Source organism: Salmo salar, chromosome ssa15, assembly GCF_905237065.1.
Source record: "Salmo salar chromosome ssa15, Ssal_v3.1, whole genome shotgun sequence".
Lineage (NCBI taxonomy): Eukaryota > Metazoa > Chordata > Actinopteri > Salmoniformes > Salmonidae > Salmo > Salmo salar.
The window spans coordinates 96,534,655-96,561,949 of record NC_059456.1 but is presented as its reverse complement, the minus strand read 5'-3'; the positions used below and the strand labels follow the sequence as shown (position 1 = coordinate 96,561,949).

The 27,295-nt window shown below is 45.5% G+C and overlaps 1 protein-coding gene across 5 annotated transcripts in view; it reads left to right on the top strand.

Moving 5' to 3' along the window:
* The window catches only part of LOC106572703 (polypeptide N-acetylgalactosaminyltransferase 6), a 34,805-nt gene extending 9,996 nt beyond the window's left edge, over positions 1 to 24,809 (top strand). The window contains exons 1-12 of one of the 5 annotated variants that reach the window (XM_014147102.2): positions 3,672 to 3,876; positions 5,592 to 5,827; positions 5,956 to 6,239; positions 7,204 to 7,376; positions 9,385 to 9,534; positions 13,483 to 13,717; positions 14,527 to 14,644; positions 17,671 to 17,871; positions 18,973 to 19,104; positions 19,231 to 19,332; positions 19,555 to 19,713; positions 23,594 to 24,809. In XM_014147102.2, coding sequence (XP_014002577.1) covers positions 5,621 to 5,827; positions 5,956 to 6,239; positions 7,204 to 7,376; positions 9,385 to 9,534; positions 13,483 to 13,717; positions 14,527 to 14,644; positions 17,671 to 17,871; positions 18,973 to 19,104; positions 19,231 to 19,332; positions 19,555 to 19,713; positions 23,594 to 23,707 — 1,875 coding nt within the window. In that variant the 5' untranslated portion in view covers positions 3,672 to 3,876; positions 5,592 to 5,620 and the 3' untranslated portion in view covers positions 23,708 to 24,809. Of the gene's footprint in view, positions 1 to 3,671; positions 3,877 to 5,591; positions 5,828 to 5,955; positions 6,240 to 7,203; positions 7,377 to 9,384; positions 9,535 to 13,482; positions 13,718 to 14,526; positions 14,645 to 17,670; positions 17,872 to 18,972; positions 19,105 to 19,230; positions 19,333 to 19,554; positions 19,714 to 23,593 lie in introns of those variants that run through there. The other 4 variants (XM_045696364.1, XM_014147101.2, XM_014147103.2 and 1 more) reach the window with 4 other exon arrangements.
* The last annotated feature ends 2,486 nt before the right edge of the window (positions 24,810 to 27,295 follow it).

Sequence of the window (27,295 nt, the reverse complement as noted above, 5' to 3'; positions counted from 1 at the left end):
TGTTAATAGGTCCAGGGGTGTTATTGGCTGGAGCAGGTGTTAATAGGTCCAGGGGTGTTATCTGGGTGGAGCAGGTGTTAATAGGTCCAGGGGTGTTATTGGCTGGAGCAGGTGTTAATAGGTCCAGGGGTGTTATTGGCTGGAGCAGGTGTTAATAGGTCCAGGGGTGTTATTGGCTGGAGCAGGTGTTAATAGGTCCAGGGGTGTTATTGGCTGGAGCAGGTGTTAATAGGTCCAGGAGTGTTCTTGGCTGGAGCAGGTGTTAACAGGTCCAGGGGTGTTATTGGCTGGAGCAGGTGTTAATAGGTCCAGGGGTGTTCTCTGGGTGGAGCAGGTGTTAATAGGTCCACTGGTGTTCTTGGCTGGAGCAGGTGTTAATAGGTCCAGGGGTGTTATTGGCTGGAGCAGGTGTTAATAGGTCCAGGGGTGTTATTGGCTGGAGCAGGTGTTAATAGGTACAGGAGTGTTCTTGGCTGGAGCAGGTGTTAATAGGTCCAGGAGTGTTCTTGGCTGGAGCAGGTGTTAATAGGTCCAGGGGTGTTATTGGCTGGAGCAGGTGTTAATAGGTCCAGGGGTGTTCTCTGGGTGGAGCAGGTGTTAATAGGTCCAGGGGTGTTCTTGGCTGGAGCAGGTGTTAATAGGTCCAGGGGTGTTATTGGCTGGAGCAGGTGTTAATAGGTCCAGGGGTGTTATTGGCAGGAGCAGGTATTAATGGGTCCAGGGGTGTTCTCTGGGTGGAGCAGGTGTTAATAGGTCCAGGGGTGTTATTGGCTGGAGCAGGTGTTAATAGGTCCAGGGTGTTATTGGCTGGAGCAGGTGTTAATAGGTCCAGGGGTGTTATTGGCTGGAGCAGGTGTTAATAAGTCCTGGGGTGTTATTGGCTGGAGCAGGTGTTAATAGGTCCAGGGGTGTTATTCGCTGGAGCAGGTGTTAATAGGTCCAGGAGTGTTCTTGGCTGGAGCAGGTGTTAATAGGTCCAGGAGTGTTCTTGGCTGGAGCAGGTGTTAATAGGTCCAGGAGTGTTCTTGGCTGGAGCAGGTGTTAATAGGTCCAGGAGTGTTCTTGGCTGGAGCAGGTGTTAATAGGTCCAGGAGTGTTCTTGGCTGGAGCAGGTGTTAATAGGTCCAGGGGTGTTCTTGGCTGGAGCAGGTGTTAATAGGTCCAGGGGTGTTATTGGCTGGAGCAGGTGTTAATAGGTCCAGGGGTGTTATTGGCTGGAGCAGGTGTTAATAGGTCCAGGGGTGTTATTGGCTGGAGCAGGTGTTAATAGGTCCAGGGGTGTTATTGGCTGGAGCAGGTGTTAATAGGTCCAGGGGTGTTATTGGCTGGAGCAGGTGTTAATAGGTCCAGGGGTGTTATTGGCTGGAGCAGGTGTTAATAGGTCCAGGGGTGTTATTGGCTGGAGCAGGTGTTAATAGGTCCAGGGGTGTTATTGGCTGGAGCAGGTGTTAATAGGTCCAGGGGTGTTATTGGCTGGAGCAGGTGTTAATAGGTCCAGGCGTGTTATTGGCTGGAGCAGGTGTTAATAGGTCCAGGGGTGTTATTGGCTGGAGCAGGTGTTAATAGGTCCAGGGGTGTTATTGGCTGGAGCAGGTGTTAATAGGTCCAGGGGTGTTATTGGCTGGAGCAGGTGTTAATAGGTCCAGGGGTGTTATTGGCTGGAGCAGGTGTTAATAGGTCCAGGGGTGTTATTGGCTGGAGCAGGTGTTAATAGGTCCAGGGGTGTTATTGGCTGGAGCAGGTGTTAATAGGTCCAGGGGTGTTATTGGCTGGAGCAGGTGTTAATAGGTCCAGGGGTGTTATTGGCTGGAGCAGGTGTTAATAGGTCCAGGGGTGTTATTGGCTGGAGCAGGTGTTAATAGGTCCAGGGGTGTTATTGGCTGGAGCAGGTGTTAATAGGTCCAGGGGTGTTATTGGCTGGAGCAGGTGTTAATAGGTCCAGGGGTGTTATTGGCTGGAGCAGGTGTTAATAGGTCCAGGGGTGTTATTGGCTGGAGCAGGTGTTAATAGGTCCAGGGGTGTTATTGGCTGGAGCAGGTGTTAATAGGTCCAGGGGTGTTATTGGCTGGAGCAGGTGTTAATAGGTCCAGGGGTGTTATTGGCTGGAGCAGGTGTTAATAGGTCCAGGGGTGTTATTGGCTGGAGCAGGTGTTAATAGGTCCAGGGGTGTTATTGGCTGGAGCAGGTGTTAATAGGTCCAGGGGTGTTATTGGCTGGAGCAGGTGTTAATAGGTCCAGGGGTGTTATTGGCTGGAGCAGGTGTTAATAGGTCCAGGGGTGTTATTGGCTGGAGCAGGTGTTAATAGGTCCAGGGGTGTTATTGGCTGGAGCAGGTGTTAATAGGTCCAGGGGTGTTATTGGCTGGAGCAGGTGTTAATAGGTCCAGGGGTGTTATTGGCTGGAGCAGGTGTTAATAGGTCCAGGGGTGTTATTGGCTGGAGCAGGTGTTAATAGGTCCAGGGGTGTTATTGGCTGGAGCAGGTGTTAATAGGTCCAGGGGTGTTATTGGCTGGAGCAGGTGTTAATAGGTCCAGGGGTGTTATTGGCTGGAGCAGGTGTTAATAGGTCCAGGGGTGTTATTGGCTGGAGCAGGTGTTAATAGGTCCAGGGGTGTTATTGGCTGGAGCAGGTGTTAATAGGTCCAGGGGTGTTATTGGCTGGAGCAGGTGTTAATAGGTCCAGGGGTGTTATTGGCTGGAGCAGGTGTTAATAGGTCCAGGGGTGTTATTGGCTGGAGCAGGTGTTAATAGGTCCAGGGGTGTTATTGGCTGGAGCAGGTGTTAATAGGTCCAGGGGTGTTATTGGCTGGAGCAGGTGTTAATAGGTCCAGGGGTGTTATTGGCTGGAGCAGGTGTTAATAGGTCCAGGGGTGTTATTGGCTGGAGCAGGTGTTAATAGGTCCAGGGGTGTTATTGGCTGGAGCAGGTGTTAATAGGTCCAGGGGTGTTATTGGCTGGAGCAGGTGTTAATAGGTCCAGGGGTGTTATTGGCTGGAGCAGGTGTTAATAGGTCCAGGGGTGTTATTGGCTGGAGCAGGTGTTAATAGGTCCAGGGGTGTTATTGGCTGGAGCAGGTGTTAATAGGTCCAGGGGTGTTATTGGCTGGAGCAGGTGTTAATAGGTCCAGGGGTGTTATTGGCTGGAGCAGGTGTTAATAGGTCCAGGGGTGTTATTGGCTGGAGCAGGTGTTAATAGGTCCAGGGGTGTTATTGGCTGGAGCAGGTGTTAATAGGTCCAGGGGTGTTATTGGCTGGAGCAGGTGTTAATAGGTCCAGGGGTGTTATTGGCTGGAGCAGGTGTTAATAGGTCCAGGGGTGTTATTGGCTGGAGCAGGTGTTAATAGGTCCAGGGGTGTTATTGGCTGGAGCAGGTGTTAATAGGTCCAGGGGTGTTATTGGCTGGAGCAGGTGTTAATAGGTCCAGGGGTGTTATTGGCTGGAGCAGGTGTTAATAGGTCCAGGGGTGTTATTGGCTGGAGCAGGTGGGTACAGGTGCAATATTTCAGGTTGTTTACTGAGAGGTGTGTTCTGTTCTGTTCTTTCACTCTCTTGTTCTCTCTACTCACGCCGTGTGTGTGTGTGTGTGTGTGTGTGTGTGTGTGTGTGTGTGTGTGTGTGTGTGTGTGTGTGTGTGTGTGTGTGTGTGTGTGTGTGGCTATTCCTCTGGGACTCCTCCTCCACCCAGGAAAGTGAGGGAAAGAGAGTAGCTATGACAGTGGATGAGTGCTATAAGAGTTGCTAGGTACACTCGTAGTACAGGCTGGTTAAGAAGACATGACTGGACAACATCTTTTGACATTTGGCAGGCAGTTATTATACACATCTGTGTTTGGGTAGATCTACATTTGAAAACTGCAATATATTCACCTTGGTGTCAGGTAAGGAAAGTATTTTCTGTTTGAGTCTATTTAAGAAAATTGTAGATATTCTTAAATAGCTCTTTGTTGCCATTACTATACTGCTCAAAAAAATAAAGGGAACACTTAAACAACACAATGTAACTCCAAGTCAATCACACTTCTGTGAAATCAAACTGTCCACTTAGAAAGCAACACTGATTGACAATACATTTCACATACTGTTGTGCAAATGGAATAGACAACAGGTGGAAATTATAGGCAATAAGCAAGACACCACCAATAAAGGAGTGGTTCTGCAGGTGGAGACCACAGACCACTTCTCAGTTCCTATGCTTCCTGGCTGATGTTTTGGTCACTTTTGAATGCTGGCGGTGCTTTCACTCTAGTGGTAGCATGAGACGGAGTCTACAACCCACACAAGTGGCTCAGGTAGTGCAGCTCATCCAGGATGGCACATCAATGCGAGCTGTGGCAAGAAGGTTTGCTGTGTCTGTCAGCGTAGTGTCCAGAGCATGGAGTCGCTACCAGGAGATAGGCCAGTACATCAGGAGACGTGGAGGAGGCCGTAGGAGGGCAACAACCCAGCAGCAGGACCGCTACCTCCGCCTTTGTGCAAGGAGGAGCAGGAGGAGCACTGCCAGAGCCCTGCAAAATGACCTCCAGCAGGCCACAAATGTGCATGTGTCTGCTCAAACGGTCAGCAACAGACTCCATGAGGGTGGTATGAGGGCCCGACGTCCACAGGTGGGGGTTGTGCTTACAGCCCAACACCGTGCAGGACGTTTGGCATTTGCCAGACAACACCAAGATTGGCAAATTCGCCACTGGCACCCTGTGCTCTTCACAGATGAAGCAGGTTCACACTGAGCACATGTGACAGACGTGACAGAGTCTGGAGACGCCGTGGAGAACGTTCTGCTGCCTGCAACATCCTCCAGCATGACCGGTTTGACGGTGGGTCAGTCATGGTGTGGGGTGGCATTTCTTTGGGGGGCCGCACAGCCCTCCATGTGCTCGCCAGAGGTAGCCTGACTGCCATTAGGTACCGAGATGAGATCCTCAGACCCCTTGTGAGACCATATGCTGGTGCGGTTGGCCCTGGGTTCCTCCTAATGCAAGACAATGCTAGACCTCATGTGGCTGGAGTGTGTCAGCAGTTCCTGCAAGAGGAAGGCATTGATGCTATGGACTGGCCCGCCCGTTCCCCAGACCTGAATCCAATTGAGCACATCTGGGACATCATGTCTCGCTCCATCCACCAACGCCATGTTGCACCACAGACTGTCCAGGAGTTGGCGGATGCTTTCGTCCAGGTCTGGGAGGAGATCCCTCAGGAGACCATCCGCCACCTCATCAGGAGCATGCCCAGGCGTTGTAGGGAGGTCATACAGGCACGTGGAGGCCACACACACTACTGAGCCTCATTTTGACTTGTTTTAAGGACATTACATCAAAGTTGGATCAGCCTGTAGTGTGGTTTTCCACTTTAATTTTGAGTGTGACTCCAAATCCAGACCTCCATGGGTTGATAAATTGGATTTCCATTGATTATTTTTGCGTGATTTTTGTTGTCAGCACATTCAACTATGTAAAGAAAAAAGTATTTAATAAGATTATTTCTTTCATTCAGATCTAGGATGTGTTGTTTAAGTGTTCCCTTTATTTTTTTGAGCAGTGTATATAATATCTCCAGTTTTAAATTAACTATCTATTTTCTCCCCCCCTCTTTCCAGCAGCGGCCATTTTGCATTGACCCACCACCATGCGTCTGTTCCTGCGTCGGCGCATGTCCCTCCTGAAGCTGGCCCTGGCTGGGGGGACTCTGTTTATGGTTGTCCTTGTTGTCCTCCAGAAAGACGTGGGCTTCAGCTCCAACTCTGTCCAGGACCCCTGGTTCCAAGACCTGGTGGAACGTAAGGAGAGAGTGCTGGTGATGGTCCGAGGAGCAGTCAACAACCTGGGCTTCCAGGTACCTTTATGGGTCCTTTTGGTGGGGGGGACTAGAGTAGTACAGTGGGTGGGCTTTTGTTTTATTTTTTTTGCATTATATAATAATTGAAATAAAATGAAGAAACTAATAATAACCTGGGCTTCCAGATTGGAGCTCCCCATTCTCCATCGGTGGAGGAGCAGCAGGCCACCTCAGACCGCAACTGTCCTCCAGGTCACTACACCCAAGCAGAGTTGATGCCAGTCCTGGAGAGGCCCCAACAGGACCCCCAGGGGCCCGGGGCAGATGGGATAGGCTATGAGAAAGACAAGATGACACCAGAGGAGGAGAAAGAGAAGGAAGACGGGATGACTGTTAACTGTTTCAACCAGTTCTCCTCCGATAGGATCTCCCTCAGCCGTAGCCTAGGAGACGACAGCCGGCCACCAGAGTAAGACTATGTCCCAATTATCTCTCCTTCCTCCCAAAGTGTGCACTTGTTCACTTCCCTTCACTGATTTGAAAGGAAATGGCTTGTGTAAGAAATCTGGTGAAAACTAGCCTATGCATACACCAATCCAATGCTTTTAGACAGTTTTTTCTTAAAAGCTTTTATGTTATATTTCAGTCACTTTGGTTTACACTACCGGTCAAAAGTTTTAGGACACATTCTCATTCAAGGGTTTGTCTTTATTTGTACTATTTTCTACATTGTAGAATAATAGTGAAGACATAAAAACTATGAAAGTATTAAACAAATCAAAATATATTTTATATTTGAGATTCTTCAAATGGTCACCCTTTGCCTTGATGACAGCTTTGCACACTCTTGGCATTCTCTCAACCAGCTTCATGAGGTGGTCACCTGGAATGCATTTCAATTAACAGGTGTGCCTTTTTTTAAAGTTAATTTGTGGAATTTCTTTCCTTCTTAATGCATTTGAGCCAATCAGTTGTGTTGTGACAAGTCTGAAACCAACAGGACCCTAAACAGCTTCTACCCCCAAGCCATAAGACTGCAAGGTACCTAGTTAAATAGTTCATCAATAGCTACCCATGCTATCTACAATGACCCATTTTTAACAATAACTCTTTTGACTCATCCCATACGCTGCTGCTACTGTTATCTATCCTGTTGCCTAGCCACTTTACCTAAATCTATATATCTACCTCGTACCACTGCACATCAACTCGGTACTGGTACTCTGTATATATAGTCAAGGTATCGTTACTCATTGTGGATTTATTCCTTTGTTATTATTTTTTATATTATTTAAAACATGTTCTCTCTACATTGTTGGGAAGGGCCAATAACTAAGTACTTCACTGTTAGTCTAAGTCTGTTGTTTACGATGCATGTGACAAATACAATTTGGTTTGATTTGACACAGTCTTGCCCTTTCTTTTCTTCCCAGGTGTGTGGAGCATAAGTTCCGTCGCTGTCCTCCTCTCCCCACCACCAGTGTAATCATAGTGTTCCACAATGAGGCCTGGTCCACCCTGCTGCGTACCGTCTACAGCGTCCTCCACACCTCCCCTGCTGCCCTGCTCACTGAGATCATCATGGTGGACGACGCCAGCACCGCAGGTTGGAATCTTTCAGGGCTTTACTGTAGCCTAGCTACAGTCCTGTTAATGACATGGGGAAAAACTTAGGGCAGTGATAATTCATATCATTGATTAGTGGACAACGCCAGCACCACAGGTGGGCATGATGGATCAAGTACTGGAGCCTTACACCATGGGTGGACTTAGAGTAGGAGATAGATAGGCCTTGGTTTAGAGCTTGACGCCACTAGGCCTTGGTTTAGAGCTTGACGCCACTAGGCATTTCTTTACATTTACATTTTAGTCATTTAGCAGATGCTCTTATCCAGAACGACTTACAGTAGTGAATGCATACATTTCATACATTTTTTTCCGTACTGTCCCCCGTGGGAATCAAACCCACAACCCTGGCGTTGCAAACACCATGCTCTACCAACTGAGCCACACGGGGCCTTGGTTTAGAGCTTGACGTTGCTAGGCCTTGGTTTAGAGCTTGACGTTGCTAGGCCTTGGTTTAGAGCTTGACGTTGCTAGGCCTTGGTTTAGAGCTTGACGTCGCTAGGCCTTGGTTTAGAGCTTGACGTTGCTAGGCCTTGGTTTAGAGCTTGACGTTGCTAGGCCTTGGTTTAGAGCTTGACGTCGCTAGGCCTTGGTTTAGAGCTTGACGTTGCTAGGCCTTGGTTTAGAGCTTGACGTTGCTAGGCCTTGGTTTAGAGCTTGACGCCACAAGGCCTTGGTTTAGAGCTTGATGTCGCTAGGCCTTGGTTTAGAGCTTGACGTCGCTAGGCCTTGGTTTAGAGCTTGACGCCACAAGGCCTTGCTTGACACCACCGGCTCATAGAGTAAAACATACTGCGGGGCCTGGGTCATTCATTAGGACACATCTTAGCCAAGCATTTTGCCATAGATAATTAAATTAATTCCTTGTTTCTGAGCGCGTTCTTCGGTTTCTTGTCTACGGATCACTACTCCGTTTCAGAGCAAAGCATGTGTGACTTCATTTACACAGGCAGCTCAAATCTGATCTTTTTCACTTATTGGTCTTTTGACCAATTGGATCTGAAAAATGTCTGATGTGAAAACATCTGATGTGATTGGTCAAAAGACCAATAAGTGAAAAAGATCAGATTTGAGCTGCCTGTGTAAACACAGCCTACTATTATTATTAGACTGTTAACGTGTGAATGACTGTGATCATGTCATTCTGAAACTGAGTGTTCCCTTATGAACAGGAAGTGACATTGGCATAGCGTCAGTAATACAGACTAAAAAAGGAGGTGCTTTTTACACAGTTGGTTGGTTAATTACAGTTTAACTGCTGCTGGACCTTGGAACCTCTTCTATCTCCTCCCGTCTGAATCGGTTCGGTTTAATCTCCCTGTTTTAACGACCGTCTTTTCTATGACTGGATGTGGTCGCATGTAGTTACAGTCCTATGCCATCCCATTTAGACAGCATGTGGTTACAGTCCTATGCCATCCCATTTAGACAGCATGTGGTTACAGTCCTATGAACACACCCCTGCTCTCTGTCAGTTCCCTAGAGATGCTGTTCTAATGCTGTGTTCATAACATCTTGTAAATTCGTAAATACAAGCATACGACCGGAAAAAATTCACTTGAATGCCCCTCTAACCCGTGGAAAATACGTCTATCATGCCTGAGCTCAGATTTCTCCCACATGCTGAACTCTGACGTCACATACAGTACTAAGGAAATGACCTCGAACAGCTTTTTCGGCAATAAACAACAACAAAACATTATAAAAATGGATCTATTAATATGGTTTTTGAACACTATAATTTGTTTACGAGCATGATAGCTGTACTTTTATTTTATGGTTGACGCAGCTTCTATGCCGTTTCGCCAATAGGCGTTTTCAACGAGTTCAAAGCATGTGAACACACACAACTCGTTCCCATTTTACAAGTAGTATTTTGTGAGTTTCCCACTTTGTTATGAACGCAGCATTAACCTCCTGTCATTAACCTCCAGACCACCTGAAGAAAATATTTTAATATCAGGTATGTGTTTCCTTCTTCCTACCAGAGCACCTGGGGACTCGGCTGGATGAGTATGTGAAACAGCTGAATATAGTAAAGGTGGTGAGACAGCAGGAGAGGAAGGGCCTGATCACAGCCAGGCTCCTGGGGGCCAGAGGGGCACTGGGACAGACACTCACCTTCCTGGACGCACACTGTGAGTAGATATGAATGAATGAATGCTGGGGGGCCCATTGAGAGAGACTCACCTTCCTGGACGCACACTATGATTAGTGATGGATGGATGAATGAATGAATGAATGAATGAATGAATGAATGAATGAATGAATGAATGAATGAATGAATGAATGAATGAATGAATGAATGCTGGGAGGCCCAGGGACAGACACTCACCTTCCTGGATGCACACTGTGACTAGCTACTGTATATGCAAGAGTTGGCATGGTTTCAAATCGAGCCACGACATCCTCATCCTACCTAGGTGGAGGGGGTAAAATGGAAGGGTAGGTGGAGGGGGTAAAATGGAAGGGTAGGTGGAGGGGGTAAAATGGAAGGGTAGGTGGAGGGGGTAAAATGGTTCCCATGAGGTCAATCCATTTACAACCATTGTGCTACATCTATGTATCTGTTTAAATGTTTAGTACAGATGAACTACCTATAATCTAATAACTGAGTTTATAAACTACTTTTAACCCCTTTATAAATCATGTTATGTATATTATTGTAAAGTGTTAAAGGTATGTGGTAGATTTTCTAATGTGTTAATGTTTATACCAAGAAGTTTCCCCGCTGTCTGCCTGTGATATTTATATTGAGTTCTTTAAAGCAGTGCTTCCCAGTCCTGGTCCTGGGGACTCAAAGAGATGCACATTATAGTTGTTGCCCTCACACCTAATACACCTGATGGAGATCATCAAATTGATGCCTGATGACTTGATTCGTGTAATGAAGTGTGTTAGTACTAGGGCAAAACCAGAAATGTTGGAGTCCCAAGTACCAATATTGGGGAAAAAGACCCAATGCAGCAGTTTTTATATCAAATAATTTGGGTAACAATGAATTACCTTACTGTAAAAGATTTCCATTAAAATAGGCAAACATAGCTTTTTAGCAAAAAAGTGGTCTGAGTGGAAGGGGGGAAAACTAGCTGTTATTGGCAGAGAGGTTTGGAACTCTTTTTGTTATTGGTCTATTAACCAATTTACTGCAAAGTGATGTCACTATGGAAAGTTGAAACTCCCGCCCACACAAACCTTCTGGTTTAAAAGCTCCTGTGTAGATGTGTATTTTCAACCAGAAACTATCAGGAAAGAACACTGATAAAAACAGTTGTGGTTAGTGGCCTTAAGTCAGGACTAGTCGGTTTGTCTCAGTTAAATGTCCGTTGTAGATTGGGGTTCTCTTAGTAGTCAACAGTTGAAACCTGTTCTTCAGGTTACCTGCTAGAACCTAGATGTACGACACCATTCCACTCATGTATGCTTAGAGAGATGTAAAGTGGAGTGATGAAGGGCTATAAATCCAGATTCAAGGTGATAAAGGCATTGCATATATACATACATACATGCATACATACATACATACATACATACATACATACATACATACATACATACATACATACATACATACTTTGGCCAGTTTATTAGGTAGTACCAGGTCAGACCCCCTAGCCTGAATACTTCGGGGCATTAAATGTTGCTCAATTGGTATCAAGGGATCTAACATGTGCCAGGAAAACATTCCCCACACCATTACACCACCGCCTCCAGCCTGTACTGTTGACACCAGGCAGGATGGGGCCATGAACTCATGCTGATTACACCAAATCCTGACTCTGCCACCAGCCTGTACTGTTGACACCAGGCAGGATGGGGCCATGAACTCATGCTGATTACACCAAATCCTGACTCTGCCATCAGCCTGTACTGTTGACACCAGGCAGGATGGGGCCATGAACTCATGCTGATTACACCAAATCCTGACTCTGCCACCAGCCTGTACTGTTGACACCAGGCAGGATGGGGCCATGAACTCATGCTGATTACCCCAAATCCTGACTCTGCCACCAGCCTGTACTGTTGACACCAGGCAGGATGGGGCCATGAACTCATGCTGATTACACCAAATCCTGACTCTGCCACCAGCCTGTACTGTCGACACCAGGCAGGATGGGGGAATGAACTCATGCTGATTACTCAAAATCCTGACTCTGCCACCAGCCTGTACTGTTGACACCAGGCAGCAGGATGGGGCCATGAACTCATGCTGATTACACCAAATCCTGACTCTGCCACCAGCCTGTACTGTCGACACCAGGCGCCATGAACTCATGCTGATTACACCAAATCCTGACTCTGCCACCAGCCTGTACTGTTGACACCAGGCAGGATGGTGCCATGAACTCATGCTGATTGCACCAAATCCTGACTCTGCCATCAGCATGACTCAACAGGAACCAGGATTCTTTGAACAGGGCAAAGTTTTTCCACTCCTCAGTTGTCCAGTGACTGCGTGCCCGCTGGAGCCACTGCTTCTTGTTTTTGATAGGAGTGGAACCCAGTGTGGTCGTCTGCTGCAATAGCCCTTCCATGACAAGGAACAAGACGTTGTGCATTCCGGGATGCCGTTCTGCACACCACTGTTTGTGGCCCGCTTGTTAGCTTGCCCGATTCTTGCTTTTCTCCTTCTACCTCTCATCAACGAGCTGTTTTCGCCCACAGGACTGCCGCTGACTGGATGTTTTGTTTGTCGCACCATTCTCGGAGACACAGCCCGTGATTGAAGAGCAATAGACAAGGGACACATTGGAGGATAGAGTAGGTATTGTTTTGTTCTGCGTGAAAAGACCAGGAGGCCGGCTGTTTCTGAGATACTGAAACCTGCGAGCCTGGCACTGACGATCATACAGTACCACGCTCAAAGTTGCTTAGGTCACTTGTTATGCCCATTCTAACGTTCAATCGAATAGTAACTGAATGGCCTGACGCCTGTCTGGCTGCTTTATATAACAAGTCGTGGCCATGTGACTCACTGTCTGTAGGAGCGAAACATTTTTGTAAACGTGTACATAATAAAGTGGCCACTGAGTTTATGAAACTTATACAAATACATACACAAATACTGTGAATTATCAGGGTCATCCTGTAAAGGGGTCTGAGGCCAGAGGGGTATCCTACGGAGCAGGTTTGAGGAGTTAGCAAGGTAACTTAGCCTAGCGGTTAGCCTAGCGGTTAGCCAGCGGTTAGAACGTTGGACCAGTAACCGAAAGGTGGCTAGTTTGAATCATCGAGCCGACAAGGTGAAAAATCTGTCTGTGCCCTTGAGCAAGGCACTTAATCCTAATTGCTCTGGATAAGAGCATCTGCTAAATGACTAACATGTATAAATGTAAAACATTGGTCATCTCGGGATAACTGGTCATACGAAAGTGGCTCAGCTTTTAGCCAGGTAAATTTCTATGGCAACGAATCCTTCAGAACTAACCTGCTCCGGGGCAGGCTAACTCACGGCTAAACTTCCCTGAATGAAATTACTGAGCCATGAGTTGAGGACCAATGAAATCAAATTCCCTCCCTCTTGCAAATCATCCCCTTCATTTGAGGAAGACTACTGATTTTAAATATTTTATAAATGAAATGTTTTTTGTTGTTGTGTTAAAACATTTTAATATATCACAATACACATTTAGTAATGACCTGATGTATTTTAAACTTCACGCAATGTAACACTTTTGTATGACTTAATTAAAAAGGATTTCAAAAGCCTGTTTCACACCAAGGCCTGCTGAGTTTGCACGATAAATGTCATTTAATTTTGATTTCGGCGCAAATGAAAATGTAGCACTGACTCGCCCAATGGATTGATGTTTCAGCGTTGTCTCAATGACGAGTTCTGCATTCGACTAGACATGTGCAACATGCAACGTTACACAACATTCAAATAGAAAAGTATTGTGTCGAGAGTGTATATGATGTTCTGTCATGTAGAATTGGAAAGGGAGTCAGCTTCATTCATAACATCTCTATCTGCAATGTTCCACAGCGTTTGTCAGCTGAACCTCCTTTTTGTGCTTTGTTCGTTGTAAAAAAATAAATAAATAAAGAATCCAGTTACTGAACACTCCCCTCCTCTCCCCTCCCAGGTGAGTGTTTCCATGGCTGGCTGGAGCCCCTGCTTGCTCGTATCGTAGAGGAGCCCACGGCCGTGGTCAGCCCAGAGATCACCACCATCAACCTGAATAACTTTGCCTTCAACAAGCCTGTAGCCACCGCTAAGGCCCAGAACAGAGGAAACTTTGACTGGAGCCTCACCTTCGGCTGGGAGGGCATCCCCGAGCAGGAGAGGAACAGACGCAAAGACGAGACCTACCCCGTCAAGTAAGGGCTAGGGACCCACCAAACATAATTTACATAATTTATTTCATTTACCCTTTATTTAACCCCCTGCATAGTGATGTTAATGAAAAGCTCACAATTCAGCATGTATAGTAACTTCAATATTACAGTAACATATTACACAATATTATCTCATGCTTTCAAACAGCGTTAATAAAGTGGAATATATCAAATATTTCGTCTAAAACAGCCATGTGTACAAAACATTATGAACACCAGCTCTTTCCGTGACATAGAATGACCAGGTGAATCCAGGTGAAAGCTATGGTCACTTGTTAAATCCACTTCAATCGGTGTAGGTGAAAGGGAGAAGATGGGTTAAATCAATATTTTTAAGCCTAGAGACAATTGAGACATGGATTGTGTATTTGTCCCATTCAGAGGGTGAATGGGCAAGACAAAATATTTAAGTTCCTTTTGAACGGGGTATTGTAGTTGGTGCCAGGCACACCGGTGTGTGTCAAGAACTGCAATGCTGCTGAGTTTTTCACGCTCCACAGTTTCCCCGTGTGTACAAGAATGGTCCAGCACCCAAAAGACATCCAGCCAACTTGACACAACTGTGGGAATTGGAGTCAACATGGGCCAGCATCCCTGTGGAATGCTTTCGATACCTTGTAGAGTCCATGCGCCCAATGAATTGAGGCTGTTCTGAGGGCAAAAGAGGGGGGGTGCAACTCAATATTAGGAAGGCGTTCTTAATGTTTTGTACACTCGGTGTATACAATATTATCTCATGCTTTTGCATTGCCTTGACACCATTTGTCACCTCTACGGGTCTGTTCCTTCAGAACTCCAACGTTTGCCGGTGGTCTCTTCTCCATCTCCAAGAAGTATTTTGAACACATTGGGACGTACGACGATAAGATGGAGATCTGGGGTGGTGAGAATGTGGAGATGTCCTTTAGGGTTAGTTTCCCCTCTGCCCTTTCCTCTAACAGCGTTAATGAAGTGGAATTTATCAAGAACTTCAGCAAGTCTAAAACACTGTGCTATATATAGAGAGTTTAGTCATAATGCTTTCTCAACGACATTCTGTTTCTGTTGATTATTACCTACATTTAATTGGTTGAATGGTGTCATGTGACCTCAACGTTGTATATGGCTCTGGTCTTAAATAATCTCCCATCTTAATTGCACATGTTGTAGTGATTGAAATGACATGTACTGTAATGTGTAAATGGTGTATGGTGTGAGCATGTGTATCTGCAATGGGAATTTCCAGGTGAAGGAAAAAGGACAGCAGTCATAGGTAGTTAATCAATCTGGTTTATTACAAGTTGCAACCGGGAGACACCACCCAGCACAGAAGCAAAGGAAATGTCTAACTGGCCTCTTGGAGACAGACCCTTAATATCCTAATCAGACATATAGCACAAAATGTTCTGGAAACACCAGCCCCAGAGGCTTCTGGGAAGTCAAAACAGAAAGACAGTGGCTGCATTCCAAACACTTAACAGACATACCCTCTCCTCTCGGCCCTCAAATTAAGTGGACACTTCTGATGATGTATCATGACGTCTGACGAGTATACACTTAGATGGCGAGGGAGGAAGGAATGATTTTTAAATGGACCGCCCTTGCCCAGAAATTTGTCACTCGTTCGTCCTGCGACGATTGTTTTCAGCTACCGGTGGCTTGTGGGTGCTTTATATGCGCTACAGTCAATTATGATTGCATGTCTACTTATATTACCTATATAATTATTAATATACTGCTCAAAAAATAAAGGGAACACTTGAACAACACAATGTAACTCCAAGTCAATCACACTTCTGTGAAATCAAACTGTCCACTTAGGAAGCAACACTGATTGACAATAAATTTCACATGCTGTTGTGCAAATGGAATAGACAACAGGTGGAAATTATAGGCAATAAGCAAGACACCCCCAATAAAGGAGTGGTTGTGAAGGTGGAGACCACAGACCACTTCTCAGTTCCTATGCTTCCTGGCTGATGTTTTGGTCACTTTTGAATGCTGGAGGTGCTTTCACTCTAGTGGTAGCATGAGACGGAGTCTACAACCCACACAAGTGGCTCAGGTAGTGCAGCTCATCCAGGATGGCACATCAATGCGAGCTGTGGCAAGAAGGTTTGCTGTGTCTGTCAGCGTAGTGTCCAGAGCATGGAGGCGCTACCAGGAGACAGGCCAGTACATCAGGAGACGTGGAGGAGGCCGTAGGAGGGCAACAACCCAGCAGCAGGACCGCTACCTCCGCCTTTGCAAGGAGGAGCAGGAGGAGCACTGCCAGAGCCCTGCAAAATGACCTCCAGCAGGCCACAAATGTGCATGTGTCTGCTCAAACGGTCAGAAACAGACTCCATGAGGGTGGTATGAGGGCCCGACGTCCACAGGTGGGGGTTGTGCTTACAGCCCAACACCGTGCAGGACGTTTGGCATTTGCCAGAGAACACCAAGATTGGCAAATTCGCCACTGGCGCACTGTGCTCTTCACAGATGAAAGCAGGTTCACACTGAGCACGTGACAGACGTGACAGAGTCTGGAGACGCCGTGGAGAATGTTCTGCTGCCTGCAACATCCTCCAGCATGACCGGTTTGGCGGTGGGTCAGTCATGGTGTGGGGTGGCATTTCTTTGGGGGGGCCGCACAGCCCTCCATGTGCTCGCCAGAGGTAGCCTGACTGCCATTAGGTACTGAGATGAGATCCTCAGACCCCTTGTGAGACCATATGCTGGTGCGGTTGGCCCTGGGTTCCTCCTAATGCAAGACAATGCTAGACCTCATGTGGCTGGAGTGTGTCAGCAGTTCCTGCAAGAGGAAGGCATTGATGCTATGGACTGGCCCGCCCGTTCCCCAGACCTGAATCCAATTGAGCACATCTGGGACATCATGTCTCGCTCCATCCACCAAAGCCACGTTGCACCACAGACTGTCCAGGAGTTGGCGGATGCTTTAGTCCAGGTCTGGGAGGAGATCCCTCAGGAGACCATCCGCCACCTCATCAGGAGCATGCCCAGGCATTGTAGGGAGGTCATACAGGCACGTGGAGGCCACACACACTACTGAGCCTCATTTTGACTTGTTTTAAGGACATTACATCAAAGTTGGATCAGCCTGTAGTGTGGTTTTCCACTTTAATTTTGAGTGTGACTCCAAATCCAGACCTCCATGGGTTGATAAATTGGATTTCCATTGATTATTTTTGTGTGATTTTGTTGTCAGCACATTCAACTATGTAAAGAAAAAAGTATTTAATAAGATTATTTCTTTCATTCAGATCTAGGATGTGTTGTTTAAGTGTTCCCTTTATTTTTTTGAGCAGTGTATATGCCTACTCTATGATAGCTAGCAAATTTATTAGCTAACTAACGTTAGCCTGCCTAGCTACTTCTGAAGAAGAAAAATGTTTTATTTCTACAATTTCCAAAAGCTAACCAAACAAAAATATTACTTTTACGAGACGTGTTTCTGCATTAGTAGCACAACTTCTAATTTATTTACATTCATTTTTACTTACACTTGTATGTTAACTCCATATTGATGTTGAAGTTTTAAGTTTTGGCTGACTTTTCTTAGCGGATGTACAATCATCGCGAATTGAATTATGGGGCTTTTCAGGCCCTGAAGTGAACATAATTGTACACTCGCAAACTCCATTAAAAACAAGGGCTGAGGGGATGACTTTGCTAACTTCCCTTGCTTGGCTAATCATTTGGACCGATGACAAAAATGGCTGTGGGGATTCCCCCAAGGGCGTAAGGCGAGGGTAAGTAGACGAGGGTGTGTCTTTTATGAGTTTGAAACGCAGCCAGTGACTTAGTCAGCTGCTATAGGATCAGTGTTCACAGAATGTCATCAATACAATTTGCAAATAATCGGTGTGTCCTTGGTCATTGTACCTCCAGTGACAAGGCAGGTCACTAAGTTATTCAGCTAACTGTGATCAACTTTCTGACATCATCTCCCCCAGGTGTGGCAGTGTGGGGGCCAGCTGGAGATCATTCCGTGTTCTGTGGTTGGTCACGTGTTCCGTTCCAAGTCCCCCCACACCTTCCCTAAAGGCACTGAGGTCATCACACGGAACCAGGTACGATTAGCCGAGGTCTGGATGGACGACTACAAACACATCTACTACCGGCGCAACAGTAACGCTGCCAAGATGGCCAAAGAGGTATGTGCTCAGTCAACTCCAAGTGTCCTACTGCTAGATATAGTTAAGCCCATGGCATGTTTTCATTTACTCCCAAGTTTCATAATACTATTAGATAATCTTGTTTTGCCAGATTTGGTAATCTCACATTCGCTCGACACAAAAGGAACATCTTAATCAAGGCTAACTGTAAGCCAACGCACTACTGCGCATAATGCGTGTCTGCACATACCGCGATCGGTTTATAAGATATTAATATGCATCTGGAGCAGGCTGAAATACAAGTTCTTATGAGTGGCTATATATGATACATGGGGTTAAAGTTAACTATCAGTGCACAGGATTGAAGTTCCTCTCACTCATTTCCACTCCTCTGTTTGTTACAGAAAGGGTTTGGTGACATCTCAGAGCGTGTGAATCTGTGTTTTGCAGAAAGGGTTTGGTGACATCTCAGAGCGTGTGAATCTGTGTTTTGCAGAAAGGGTTTGGTGACATCTCAGAGCGTGTGAATCTGTGTTTTGCAGAAAGGGTTTGGTGACATCTCAGAGCGTGTGAATCTGTGTTTTGCAGAAAGGGTTTGGTGACATCTCAGAGCGTGTGAATCTGTGTTTTGCAGAAAGGATTTGGTGACATCTCAGAGCGTGTGAATCTGTGTTTTGCAGAAAGGGTTTGGTGACATCTCAGAGCGTGTGAATCTGTGTTTTGCAGAAAGGGTTTGGTGACATCTCAGAGCGTGTGAATCTGTGTTTTGCAGAAAGGGTTTGGTGACATCTCAGAGCATGTGAATCTGTGTGTTGCAGAAAGGGTTTGGTGACATCTCAGAGCGTGTGAATCTGTGTTTTGCAGAAAGGGTTTGGTGACATCTCAGAGCGTGTGAATCTGTGTTTTGCAGAAAGGGTTTGGTGACATCTCAGAGCGTGTGAATCTGTGTTTTGCAGAAAGGGTTTGGTGACATCTCAGAGCGTGTGAATCTGTGTTTTGCAGAAAGGGTTTGGTGACATCTCAGAGCGTGTGAATCTGTGTTTTGCAGAAAGGGTTTGGTGACATCTCAGAGCGTGTGAATCTGTGTTTTGCAGAAAGGGTTTGGTGACATCTCAGAGCGTGTGAATCTGTGTTTTGCAGAAAGGGTTTGGTGACATCTCCGAGCGTGTGAATCTGAGGGAGAGCCTACATTGTAAGAATTTCACCTGGTATTTGAATAATATCTACCCCGAGATGTTCGTACCAGACCTCACCCCGACTAAGTTTGGAGCGGTAAGTCTCGTTCCCAAATCCCTGCAGGTGTACACAAACACACTCACTCACTGTAGTCGTTTTCCGTTGTGCCTTAGGGACAGCAGTGCATGTTTTATTCGCTGTGTTGATATCGTGTGTGTGCAGATTAAGAACTCTGGCACTCAGAGCTGTCTGGATGTAGGAGAAAACAACCAAGGAGGAAAGCCACTGATCATGTACACCTGCCACAACATGGGGGGCAATCAGGTACTGTCCTGTCACTGTGGTTGTGTGGTTGACTCAGTATTGACTCTCATTGAATTGGATGATGTCTCTTTTGGAACAAGTAGGCTTAATGTATTCAAGGCTTAATGTACCCTTATCATAAAGACTTTATACATTCTCTGTAAGCCTTCAGAAGGTTTTAAAAGGGACCCAGTTTTGTAAGGAAAGTTCCTCAGCCTTTGTATCTCTTCTCTGTCACCCCAGTACTTTGAGTATACGTCCCATAAGGAGCTGCGTCACAACATAGGGAAGCAGCTGTGTCTGCAGGCCAACCCCCAGCCAGAACAGGTTAAGATAGAGCTCTGTACACTGAAGGGCCAAGGGACCAGCGTGGCCCCACAACAGGAGTGGGTCTTTACAGAGGTAAGGGAAATGACTTGGACAAGCATGCATACACGCACACTCATACACAGTGCCTTCAAAGTGTTACAGTTTTATACTAAAAGGGCGTTATCATAATTTTCAGAAATTCACAGTATTATATCAATCTCATAGTGTGCAAATGTATATACAGTGCCTTCAGAAAGTATTCACACCCCATGGCTTTTTCTGCATTTTGTTGTTACAGCCTGAATTTTACATTTGAGATTTTGTCACTGGCCTACACAGAATACCCCATAACATTATTCAACCACAAAGACCAGAGTGTCACGCCCTGACAGTACAGATCCGTATTATTCTCTATGTTTGGTTAGGTCAGGGTGTGACTCGGGTGGGAAAATCTATGTTTTCTATTTCTTTGTTTTTGGGCCGAGTGTGGTTCCCAATCAGAGGCAACTGTCCATCGTTGTCTCTGAATGGGAATCATTCTTAGGCAGCCTGTTTTCTTCCTGGGTTGGTGGGAGGTTGTTTTCTGTTTAGTGTCGGTACCTGACGGAACTGTGCGTTTTCGCTTTTGTTATTTTGTTTGAGTGTGTTTATGAATAAAGAAATCATGAACACTTCCCATGCTGCGCCTTGGTCCACTTCACCTACCACTTACGACAAACGTTACACAGAGAGGTTTTTCCAAGATTATTATAATTTTTTTTTTTTAACAGACATTGAATATCCCTTTGAGCATGGTGAAGTTATTAATGACACTTTGGATGGTGTATCAATACACCCAGTCACTACAAAGATACAGGCGTCCTTCCTAACTCAGTTGCCAGAGAGGAAGGAAACCACTCAGGGATTTCACCATGACGCCATTGGTGACTTTAAAACAGTTAGAGTTTAATGGCTGTTGTAGGAGAACTGAGGATGGAACATAACATTGTAGTTACTTAACAATATTAACCTTGAAAAGGAAGCCCGTACAGAATGAAAATATTCCAAAACATGCATCTTATTTGCATCCAGGCACTAAAGTAATGTGTATACACAAGTATTCATACCGCTTGACTTATTCCACATTTTGTTGTTACAGCTTGAATTCTCACCCATCCACACACATTTCTCCATAATGACAAAGTAAAACATGTTTTTAGAAATGTTAGCAAATGTATTGAAAAGGAAATGTAGAAATCTAATTTACGTAAGCACTCACACCCGAGTCTATACTTTGTAGAAGCACCTTTGGCAGTGATTACAGCTGTGAGTCTTTCTAAGTAAGTCTCTAAGAGCTTTCCACACCTGGATTGTGCAACATTTGCCCATTATTCTTTTCAAAATTCTTCACGCTCTGTCAAATCGGTTGTTGATCTTCGCTAGACAACCATTTTCAGGTATTAACATAGATTTTCAGTACAGTACCAGTGAAAAGTTTAGATAATAGAATAATAGTGAAGACATCAGAACTATGAAATAACAAATGGAATCATGTAAACTCAGCAAAAAAAGAAACATCCTCTCACTGTCAACTGCATTTATTCTCAGCAAACTTAACATGTGTAAATATTTGTATGAACATAACAAGATTCAACAACTGAGACATAAACTGAACCCCCCCTGAACAAAGGTCAGTCAGTATCTGTGTGGCCACCAGCTGCATTAAGTACTGCAGTACATCTCCTCCTCAAGGACTGCACCAGATTTGCCAGTTGTTGCTGTGAGATGTTACCCCACTCTTCCACCAAGGCACCTGCAAGTTCCCGGACATTTCTGGGGAGAATGGCCCTAGTCCTCACCCTCCGATCCAACGGGTCCCAGACGTGCACAATGAGATTGAGATCCGGGCTCTTCGCTGGCCATGGCAGAACACTGACATTCCTGTCTTGCAGGAAATCACGCACAGAACGAGCAGTATGGCTGGTGGCATTGTCATGCTGGATGGTCATGTCAGGATGAGCCTGCAGGAAGGGTACCACATGAGGGAGGAGGATGTCTTCCATGTAACGCACAACGTTGAGATTGCCTTCAATGACAACAAGCTCAGTCCGATGATGCTGTGACTCACTGCCCCAGACCATGACGGACTCTCCACCTCCAAATCGATTCCCGCTCCAGAGTACAGGCCACGCTGTAATGCTCATTCCTTCGACGATAAACGCGAATCCGACCATCACCCCTGGTGAGACAAAACCACGGCTCGTCAGTGAAGAGCACTTTTTGCCAGTCCTGTCTGGTCCAGCGATGGTGGGTTTGTGCCCATAGGCGACGTTGTTGCCGGTGATGTCTGGTGAGGACCTGCCTTACAACAGGCTTACAAGCCCTCAGTCCAGCCTCTCTCAGCCTATTGCGGACAGTCTGAGCACTGATGGAGGGAGTGTGCGTTCCTGGTGTAACTCGGGCAGTTGTTGTTGCCATGCTGTACCTGTCCCGCAGGTGTGATGTTCGGATGTACTGATCCTGTGCAGGTGTTGTTACACTTGGTCTGCTACTGCGAGGACGATCAGCTGTCCGCCCTGTCTCCCTGTAGCGCTGTCTTAGGCGTCTCACAGTACAGACATTGCAATTTATTGCCTTGGCCACATATGCAGTCCTCATGCCTCCTTGCAGCATGCCTAAGGCACGTTCACGCAGATGAGCAGGGACCATGGGCATTGTTCTTTTGGTGTTTTTCAGAGTCAGTAGAAAGGCCTCTTTAGTGTCCTAAGTTTTCATAACTGTGACCTTAATTGCCTACCGTCTGTTAGCTGTTAGTGTCATCTGGAGCAGCACTCCATCACTCTCCTTGGTCAAATAGCTCTTACACTACCTGGAGGTGTGTTGGGTCATTGTCTTGTTGAAAAACAAATGATAATCCCACTAAGCGCAAACCAGATGGGATGGCGTATCGCTGCAGAATGCTGTGGTAGCCATAAAGGTTAAGTTTACCTTGAATTCTAAATAAATAACCGACAATGTCACCAGCAAAGCACCCCCTCACCATCACACCACCTCCATGCTTCACGGTGGGAACCACACATGTGGAGATCATCTGTTCACCTACTCTGCGTCTCGCAAAGACATGGCGGTTGGAACCAAAAATCTCAAATTTGGTCTAATGTCCATTGCACATGTTTCTTGGCCCAAGCAAGTCTCTTCTTGTTATTGGTGTCCTTTTAGTTGTGCCTTCTTTGCAGCAATTCGACCATGAAGGCCTGATTGACACAGTTTCCTCTGAGCAGTTGCTGTTGAGATGTGTCTGTTACTTGAACTCTGTGAAGCATTTATTTTGGCTGCAATTTCTGAGGCTGGTAACTCTAATGAATGTATCCTCTGCACAGAGGTAACTCTGGGTCTTCCTTTCCTGTGGCAGTTTCATCATAGCGCTTGTTGGTTTTTGTGACTGCACTTGAAGAAACTTTCAAAGTTCTTGAAATGTTCCGTATTCACTGACCTTCATGTCTTAAAGTAATGATGGACTGTCGTTTCTCTTTGCTTATTTGAACTGTTCTTGCCATAATATGGACTTGGTCTTTTACCAAATAGGGCTATCTTCTGTATGCCACCCCTACCTTGTCACAACACAACTGATTGGCTCAAACGTATTAAGAAGGATCTCCTGTTAATTGAAATGCATTCCAGGTGACAACCTCAAGAAGCTGGTTGAGAGAATGCCAAGAGTGTGCAAAGCTGTCATCACGGCAAAGGGTGGCTACTTTGAAGAATCTAAAATATATTTTTATTTGTTTAGCACTTTTTTTGGTTACTACATGATTCCATATGTTATTTAATAGTTTTGATGTCTTCACTATTATTCTACAATGTAGAAAATAGTCAAAGTAAAGAAGAACCCTAGAATGAGTAGGTGTGTCCAAACTTTTGACCGGTTCTGTATCTGTCCATAGCTGCAGTACCATGGTCTGACTCTGTAGTGTTAACCCTCTGCCCTCTCCAGGAGAATCTCCTCCAGAACCCAGCCAGTGGAAAATGCTTACTCCTGATAGGGAGCCAGATAGTGATGTACTACTGCAACACAGCTGATCTCAACCAGCACTGGACATTCAGTTGACCTCACTGAACTTTAACCCCTGACCTTAACCAAAACTAACGCTTGTACTGGACCTTGACCCCTCTACGAGCCCATCCACCCATAGACTCAGGGTCAAGAAGGAAGGGCCAGTGCCAGCTGAGGACAAAAGGACAGGACCATATGCCGCTCAGAACACAGATTGCTGACTTGAGAGAAATGAACTGGTAGAACATGGAGTACTGCATACCTATGTGAATGAGCTCAGGATTTAACCTCTGTTTTAACTATATTTATGATGGAGACTCAGGAATGAAGGTTGAAGGTGGTCTGGTTCCTTCTCGTGGTGGGGGGGAACTGAACACTGCAACCTGGGTTGTGTTCAGTAGGGGAACATATTTCGAAGCAGAGTGAAACTGTGATCTCCACTCCTACCTGAACTTGTCCAATGAGAACACAGATTTACATTTTTGTTGCAAAACCTTTCGCTACAGTATACCCCTACTAAACATGACCCTGAACTGACCACTAGGATCTTAACACAAAGTTCCTTTTCTTTATACTCCAGATTTTAAATCATTGTTTTGTTTGTCTAATTTACAATATGTGTGTCAGGAAATTAATGTAGACATTGTGAATGTTGTTGCTGTGACAATGCAAATATCTGCCAAAGGGAGAGGTGTAAAAAAATGTTTATCTTATTTGTCATAGTAAACTGACATACCTTATGTTCCTCACAGGATATACCAGAGGTAAAGGGGGATATTCAAAATCATGACAAATATTCCTAGAAACATATGAAGGATTGGAATGGAAATTGAATGAGTACTTTTGGGGGATTTTAATTTAGTTTCATTCTTGATTTATTAACATGCATTCAATAAGACTTGTGATATCAACTTTACCCATCTTTTGGCCACATTAAATGAATAAAAACCAAGAAGATTGTGTATTACAGCCAGCATTTGATAACATGTCTTTCCAGCAGCGTCTACCAATGTGATACTTGGTTTCTACCAGACTGTCTCTAGCTCGTTGTTTTTTTTGTTCCTGGTTATGTACTACTTTACATATGGCACGAACTGAAAGTACTGTGTGTTCAAAATACAATGCTGTTATGCAAATTGTCTGGCAAGGTAACTAAGGGATGCTGAATGTCATGCTCTTGTGTGTCTGTTCCTATGTGACTTTCATACTTTTTGATACCAGACCAACTTTATCACGCTGGAGAACCCACAAGCTGATAACAGACTTTTCTTGTTGTCCCAGATGGTATACTGTTCCCTATAGTGCGCTACTTTTGACGAGGGAGGGCCCGTAGGGATCTGGTCAAAAGTTGTGCACTATGTAGGTAATAGTGTGGTATTTGGGACGTATGAATTCCTACAATAATAAACCTTGTTCCGGGTGAGCTGTTGAATAGGCTAGTTAATGATAAATATATCTTTCACGCACAATTTGCTTTGCGCAATATTGTTTATGCAAGGAGTGGTTTCGGACTCTTAAGGTCGTTCCTTAAGTGAATTATAACTTAGACAAGTTCTAAGTTTATGACTACTATGAACGTGTGTTAGACGGACTAATCTTAAGAAAGACATGTAATGTATTTCTGTTTGGAAATGAAAGTTGAGGGTTGTCTAGCATTGGCTTCAGGCTTCGCAAACGAGGTGAAAGGCTGTGGCTGAGGGTTGACAAACCAGAGCCTGGTTTACCGATAGCGATGGATATTAGGCTTACGAGTGTTTTTAACGATGCATCTTTCCTACAACAGCCACAGATGTGACATGCGTTTCCCAAAATACCACGCAGAGAGAACGGTCACTAAGTGCGTTGTTGCCGCTGGTGTCGATACTGATAGGATCGAAAGGGAGTGCTGCTCTCGGGGCAGCTTTCACCATTCAATTCTTAACTTTGAAGTCAATTTTCATGTTCATTTAATTGTTTTATTTTGCAATTTGTCTACAACCAAATGTTTTGCCTCAATATACACAGTTTACAAAATATTAAGAACACCTAATTGAGTTGGCTCCCGTTTGACCTCTGAACCACCTGAATTCATCGGGGCATGGACTCTACGAGGTGTCGAAAGCGTTCCACAGGGATGCTGGCCCATGTTGACTCCCATGCTTCCCACAGTTGTTGAGTTGGCTGGATGTCCTTTGGGTGGTGAATCATTCCTGATATGGGAAACTGTTGAACCTGAAAAACACAGCAGCTTTGCAGTTCTTGACACAAACCGGTGCGCCTGGCACCTACTACCATACCCGTTCAAAGGCACTTAAATCTTTTGTCTTGCCCATTTACCCTTAGAATAGCACACATACACAATCCATGTCTCAATACTTAAACATCCTTCTTTAATCTGTCTTCTCCCCTTCATCTCTACTCTGATTTGAAGAGGGTTGAACAAGTGCCATCATTAAGGGATCATAGCTTTCACCTGGTCAGTCTGTCATGGAAAGAGCAGGTATCAATGTTGGATATACTCAGTATTTCATGTGTAGCCTAACGTGCGCAATGTTTCGCCAAATCTTGATTTAGTGCAGTATTATAGGGTGAGCATTAGAATAAAATGCCTCTATTTGCAGCCATGGGTGATATCTTTCTAGGAGCTGATCCATTGTCAGTATTGTGGCATAATTCTAATGGTAAGGTCAGATTTGAATGGAGAAAGCTGATCTGAGAGCAGTGCTGCCTTTGGATCCTATCGGTATTGACATCTGCCTTGACAACGATGCACTTAGCAAACGTTCTCTCTCTGTGGTGTTTTGGGAAACGCGTGTTACATCTTCGGGCCTTTTGTAAGAAAGCTGCATCGTAAAAACACTCGTAAGCCTAAATGAGATCGCTATCAGGAAATCAGGCCCTGGTCTGTTGGAATGTGGAGAGGCAGCTAATGTCCCCACATTTGGTTGTTGTCTTTCATGTCTTGCCCATGTCACATGCCTTGCCCATGTCACATGCCTTGCCCATGTCACATGCCTTGTCCATGTCACATGCCTTGCATCTACCCTTTTATTTTTGCACTGACTATGCACACTCACAGGGCTCTACACACTCACAGGGCTCTACACACTCACAGGGCTCTACACACTCACAGGGCTCTACACACTCCCAGGGCTCTACACACTCCCAGGGCTCTACACACTCCCAGGGCTCTACACACTCCCAGGGCTCTACACACTCACAGGGCTCTACACACTCACAGGGCTCTACACACTCACAGGGCTCTACACACTCACAGGGCTCTCTACACACTCACAGGGCGCTCTACACACTCACAGGGCTCTCTACACACTCACAGGGCGCTCTACACACTCACAGGGCGCTCTACACACTCACAGGGCGCTCTACACACTCACAGGGCGCTCTACACACTCACAGGGCGCTCTACACACTCACAGGGCGCTCTACACACTCACAGGGCTCTCTACACACTCACAGGGCTCTCTACACACTCACAGGGTTCTCTACACACTCACAGGGCTCTCTACACACTCACACTCACTTTATTTGTTCACACTCGTATATAATCATCATACTCTGTTTATCATATATCCTGATGCCTAATCACCATACCCCTATCCATATCACATTGAGACATTCTTCCTTTGCAACAATAGGTGGCAG